The 6,503-nt window shown below is 40.4% G+C and overlaps 1 protein-coding gene across 1 annotated transcript; it reads right to left on the bottom strand.

The window, feature by feature from the left end:
• Positions 1-3,402: 3,402 nt before the first annotated feature.
• On the bottom strand, positions 3,403-5,866 carry bhlhe23 (basic helix-loop-helix family, member e23). Its single transcript, XM_007249982.4, has one exon. It carries the CDS (start codon positions 5,411-5,413, stop codon positions 4,682-4,684), a length of 732 nt encoding a protein of 243 aa, XP_007250044.3. The 5' UTR covers positions 5,414-5,866; the 3' UTR covers positions 3,403-4,681.
• Between the last annotated feature and the right edge of the window lie 637 nt (positions 5,867-6,503).

The following is a 6,503-nucleotide window of genomic DNA, read 5'->3' on the forward strand; positions in this document are numbered from 1 at the left end:
CTACTATTAAATATATGCTGCTATATTACCATAAAACACACTGTACTATTTTACTACAATCAATGCAGTACTGAATTACTATAGAACATATTGTACTGTTTTAACATATAACACACTGTACTATATTACCATGTAAGTCATTGTACTATATTACAGCATACCACACTATATTAAAAAAAACACTAATATTTTACCATATAACACACTGAACTATATTACCATAGGGCATACTATACTATTAAAACATATAACACACACTGTACTATATTACCATAGAGCATACTATGCTTTAAAAACATATAAAACATACTGCATTATATTACCTTGCCATAGAGCATACTATACTATAAAAACATTTAAAACACACTGCACTATATTACCTTACCATAGACCATACTATACTGTAGAAATGTATAACACATGCTGTTCTAAATTACCATAGAGCCTACTATAGTACCGCTCTGGGAAAAAAAATATAAACGATCACTTAAAATGATGAGTTTCTTTGATTTTACCAAATTGAAGACCTCTGGAGTTTATAGAATAAAATAACAATGTTCATTTTACTCAAACATGTGCCTATAAATAGCAAAATCAGAGAAACTGATTCAGAAAATAAAGTGGTCTCTTAATTTTTTTCCAGCGCTGTATAGTACCTAATAATAAACACACTGTACTATATTACCATAGAGCATACTATACTATAGTACCTAATAATAAACCCACTGTACTATATTACCAGAGAGGAAAGTATACTATAGAAATGTATAACACAATGTACCACATGACATACTGTATACTATAGAACCTTATTACGCACTATTCTACCTTACTATGTAACACACTTTTAAAATATTCTACTATTCAACACATAGTGATATTGCTATGTGATATATATTATGTGATATGTTACCTCCTGGCCATTGCGCTCCTCTAGTGAACGTCGCCTAGCTTTGCCAGTCATTCACACAAAGCAATCCAGACTGTTCTCATACAGAGTTCCCCAATGGTGGAACAAACTACCTACCTCTAACAGAGCAGAAGCATCCCTTGCTACCTTCATGAACCTGCTAAAGACCAAGCTCTTACTCTCCTTACACTTCTAACAAAATAATTACTTCTAACCTCATTTCCTGCTTCCCCAATATTACCCTTTTGGCCTTTTTCAGACCCTGCTAAAAACATTTGCCTTAGACTTTTATGTCCTCTATTGCTTATGCACGTCATCATTTGTAAGTTGCTTTTTAATAAAAGCATTCACTAAATGCAATGTAATGTGATGTAATGTAATGTGATGCAAACTGCACACATGCTAGCTCCCCATGATAGCTCATGATATCTGATGGTACATCAATTATTTCTAGATGATGTTTCTGCTAAATCTGCATAAGAAATAGTTGGAATAGTACAGAATTGAACAGGATATAACAGAATCAGCCCTACTGTGCACTGATCAACCAGTGTATTTACATCTAGGTGTGGTTTTGCCAAAGACTGGTATAAAGACCATACTGCTTCAGTATATTATGCACTCTTATTTTGTCCAGCAACAAAAAATGACCTCCCACAAAACTAATGCCTATAAAACAACAGCAGGATCTTTATGGTAATGGAGTGAGGAATGATTGAGCAGATTATCATCCGGAGAACTGCACTTTTAATAAACTCACAATAGCTTTTCATTAATTACAGAAAAATAAGATCTTATTCTTAAATAAAATGTTTATTGGACTATTAAACTATCAGTTTTAAAACAGGCCTTCTCACTCACACTTTACATAATCACCTTTTTTGAGTAAAAGCAATTGAAGCCGCAGCCTCTCCTTGTGCCACAAACTTTGAGCAAAATAAATCCCCATTAAATAGTGAGAATAATGTAGCCGTTGTTCTTTACATTTTCAAAATTTAATCATAAATGGATTAATAATGCAATTTTTTCATTCTCCTATAAAAGAACAAAGTACTATCTGAGAGAAAGAGAGAGAGAGAGATAAATATATATATAGATATAGATTACAGAATAGAAACATAGTTAGATAGATATATAACAGTTAGGATATGAAAGGAAAAACTTTAGTTTGAATCCTTATGCAGACCTGTCAAGCTTACATCTAATCTAATAGCTTCCAATTGATTGTGTGAAAGTTTTGAGAGTCAGAGTACAAGTAAAATTAAGATTTAGAGTTAGGTTGGGATTTTTCATTGATGTTTAGGGTTTGATTGGATTAAAATTCAAGGTTAATTAAATCCTTTATATGGTATTAAAACTTTTCAGTTAAAGGATTTTAGCCATTTATAGGTTGCATGCTATTTAAACAAATGGTGAATATTAAATAGAGCATCTGTTGTTGTTCTCTCAGAAGAGAATATTAAAAATAAACAGTATAAACATCTGACACAGGGAAATGGCCAGTGCTTAGTGTGTTCTCGTGGGATACATTAAATAAAAGAAATTTTAATTAAATTAAAAGAATAAACGTAAATAATGTAAATAAATTGTACTTTAGCAGGTGTGTGCAGGCTTCAGTGTGTGTGTGTTTCGATGCTCTGTCCAGAGCATCAGCAGGCTAGAGGAGACAGGCCCTAAAATCGCGTTAATAAGAGGAGCGTGTGTGTATGTGCGCGTGTGCGTGTGAATGAGAGAACAGGCCAGCGGCCCGAGGACACACATACCCACATATATCTATACTTCTGCACACACACACACACACACACACACACACACACACGGGGACCAGACCAGGGTCATTTAAGGGATTTACATCATACCTGTTCAGGATCAGCCCACTTCCACACATCCACCACCCAACTCAACTGCTGAATGAAGCGCGCGCCGTGACCTAACACTGTGTTCACTGACTGCGCACGCGCACATAAACATAAACAGGGTCATTTTGTACAAAACCTAGTTCATAAATGGATTTTACTTGTTTACTCGTGCCATTAATCTGTGTGGAACGGAAATAGATTAACAGGAAAAAGCGAATTTAAAGTTAGAAATCAAACGCTTTCTTCTAAAATCATAAATCAAACTGAGCTGCTGTACAGGCCTGAGGGCCTGTGCATGTGTGTGATCGTCATTCTTTTTTTTTTTTTTTTTTTGTTAAAATAAAATGATAAAAAATGTTTTATATATTCAACAGAGCAAATAGAGTCAAAAGAGTCCAGATTAGAAATAGAAAAAAACTGGCGCCCTCAAGGGTATGTGTTAAGTACTTTCAGTTTATGAACATTTTATACTCTACAAATGTTGCAGTTATTTAACACCCACACTTGGACCTAAAGGATCCTTGTATCGCTACGTTTGCACTACTTGTCCTTTTGTGAACAAAAATGTACCACCACCGTAAATTTTCTTCAAAAAGTAAAAAAAAAACAACTAATAATCAGATCAGTCGTCAGTGCTGATAGATAATGTTTTAATTATAAAGACGTATAAACAATATATGAAACTCATGTAGCAACAAGACCAAACGCTTCGCCACTTCAGGCTTTATCAAGTAGTTTTTCTTCACAGTTGTACAATACAATCAAGTGAATTTGTGCAAGAACATGTCCAGAATCATCTTCAGAGACCAACAACTTGGAAATGTGTTATACACAGCCTTTTAGTTTGTCCATAGAGAGCATTGAGAAAAGAAGGTGAAGGGAGGAGTGGTGGGTTAAGAGAGATTTTAGAGTTTCTTTAGAGTTTCTCCCACTCATGTCTGACTGCTGATTGCGAAGTAGTAGTAATAATAATAATAATAATAATAATAATAATAATAATAATAATAATAATAATAATAATACAAGAGAAATCAAATTTGTTTTCCAGTTTAGTTTCAGTTTTTAAATGTTGCATAGTTTACCAATAATACACTCAATTTCTTAGAAAGGGGAGAGAGTTCTGAATTCTGACATATCATTACATCTTTTAGAAGGACCAATGATCATGCACTCCAATGCAACCAGTTATATCACACACTGTTGACAGTTCTGAAGCTTAATTGATTGAGGAGAGAGAAGAAAAGCAGCGGGACTGAAAGGATTTCAACCAGGACTCAGGTACTGCGGGCCATCAGATCAAACATTAGGGACATTGGTCACTCGTTCTTTTAAGTTTTAAGGTAAATTAAGTGTTAAAAAATAGAACAAAGAATGAAACCCTGTACTTGAGTTGAACAATAATTGAGTATCAATTTATACCAATCGATAGATGTATTAATAAGGTGATACAATTCATGAAAATTTAATTTACATTATTTACAGCACCTGTCACTGACAGTTTTGTTTTGGAAATAAACGACACGCAGTAAAATTAAGAACTATTTTGCCATATCAATTTTGACCATATCTTCCAGCCCAATAGCTAAATGTGGACTAAAAAAGTTTTTTAACGAGTTTTGAGGCGCTCCCTTGTTGCCCAATGACCCAGAATACCTGATCCCATCTCACACTGATTTTTTTCTTTTTACATTTATCTGGTAAATCTGGATTAAACATCGCAGTGATTTAAACAAGCTGTAAGGAGTATTTATGGGTTTCACTAAAAATCCATTGTTGTTGTGGTGATTGCTGTAGTTGTTGTTGTTGTTTTCTTTCCCAAGAAATATGACGCTTCAAGCGCGCGGCACGCGGCACACAGCGCACGCGCTCCCCGCCTCGCTTTTTACAAGTTCAGCTCCACGACGCCGCGCAGTCAAGGCTTGTCCCCGCAGTGTTTGAAGAGATTGGCGGGCGAGCCCGGGTACGCGCATTTCTCGGCGCAGCTGGCCAGCGCCGCGCCCGTGAACGGGTACACGGCGGCCTGTCCGAAGGGCGCGAGCGCCGGCGCAACGGGCGACGACGTGACCGCCTGGCCCTGATTGAGGTAGGCCACGAGCCGGCGCATCTCCTCGAGCGCCTGCGCCTGCATCAGGATGTAGTTTTTGGCAAGCAGCAGCGTGGCGATCTTGGACAGTTTGCGCACGGACGGGCTGTGCGCGTAGGGTATAACCGCGCGCAGGCCGTCAAGCGCGTCGTTCAGGTCGTGCATGCGCCGCCGCTCGCGCGCGTTGATGCTGAGGCGCAGGGAGCGCTGCTCCTTGGGTTTTTTGCCGAGCGCGCCGCCTCCCGCGCGCTTGTCGTCGCCGTCGTGCCCGCCGTCCAGGTGTCCGTCGCCGTACCCGGGGCTCCTCTTGCGCGCGTCCAGCTCGAAGCCGTCGTCGTCGTCGCTGGTGTGCTCGCCGCCGCTCTCGCCGGCTTTGGCGGCCGCGCGCGCGGAAAGGAAGTCAGCCGCGGCGGCGGAGGGCGCGAGAGGGAAGCAGCGCGCGGGGCTGTCTCCACTGCGAGGGGGCCCGAAGCCGAGCGCAGACTGGCCGTAGCGCTGCGTGAGGTCCAGCAGCGCGTCCCCGCTGATCGACTTCAGCAGGTTCTCCTCTCGGGCGTTCATCGTGAGCGCGCTCAGCACAGTCAAACCAACAGAAATAAAGACAAAGAAATAAAGAACTGGAACCGGAGCGCGCGTCCTCCCTCCGACACCGTTCCTACTGCACTGGCTTTGGCTTTGTCCGAGCACTTTCTCCGTGCGCTCTGCTCTGCTCTGCTCTACTCTTCTCGCTGAACTCCTCAGAAAGAGAAGGAAAAGAAAGGAAAAGAAAGAAACACCTCGGAACTCTCTTCTTCTCCTGTCACCGCCCGTTTATAACGCACGCGCGCTCTGTTTCGGACGCCTCTCGTCCCTCTCCCAGACCGGCGCGCGCGCGTGCGTCTCCGTGCTGCCTTGTGTGTGTCTGTATGTGTTTGTGTGCGGGAGCGCGCGCGCGTGTGTGTATATATGAGTGTGTGTGGGCTCCCCGCACCGCGTCTCACCCTCCGCCCTGGGCAGATTGTGACTCGCGCTTCCGCCCCGCGCGCGAGTTTGTAGAAGCGCGAGGGGCCCCGGCGGGATTCACCCACGGTCCAATCAGGACAGAGCTTTAATTAAGAGGATTAGGAATAGGCTCACTCTTAATTTCAACAGCAATAACTATAATTGCTGCACGCGCCTCAATAAGAGAGACACGTTATGTAGGCTAGGGTGTTTCTAGCAAACTCTCAGGTGTTGAATGAACACCAGTGAATCAATCCCACAAAATACAGCTAAACATTACTGGAGTGATTTTAGCTCTATAAGAAAATTCAACTGTAAGAGCTTGACTTCCAAATCATTTCTGTAAGAGAGTATTAAATAATTCAACTCTTGAGAATGCACCACTTCAGTTCTTTACAGATGAATTCACCACTTTATGGATGAAATCAACTCTATAAAAAAACATCATTCACAAATTTACAAATTAATTAATCTCTGTGAGAGACCATTCAACTCTTAATAGATGAATTTAAACCTATAATTGAGAGTTCACAACTTTGCAGATAATAGACCATTCCCCACTTTATGGATGAATTCTTCACTATAAGAGACCATTTACTTTATGAATGAATTCAGCAACATTAAAGGGAAATCATCACTTTATAGACTTTAAAGATGAATTTACCACTTG

The sequence above is a fragment of the Astyanax mexicanus genome, chromosome 13 (assembly GCF_023375975.1).
Source record: "Astyanax mexicanus isolate ESR-SI-001 chromosome 13, AstMex3_surface, whole genome shotgun sequence".
NCBI lineage: Eukaryota > Metazoa > Chordata > Actinopteri > Characiformes > Acestrorhamphidae > Astyanax > Astyanax mexicanus.

Bases quoted from the DNA above. Each gene is read 5' to 3' on its own strand.
- bhlhe23 (XM_007249982.4), bottom strand. From the start codon at position 5,413: ATGAACGCCCGAGAGGAGAACCTGCTGAAGTCGATCAGCGGGGACGCG.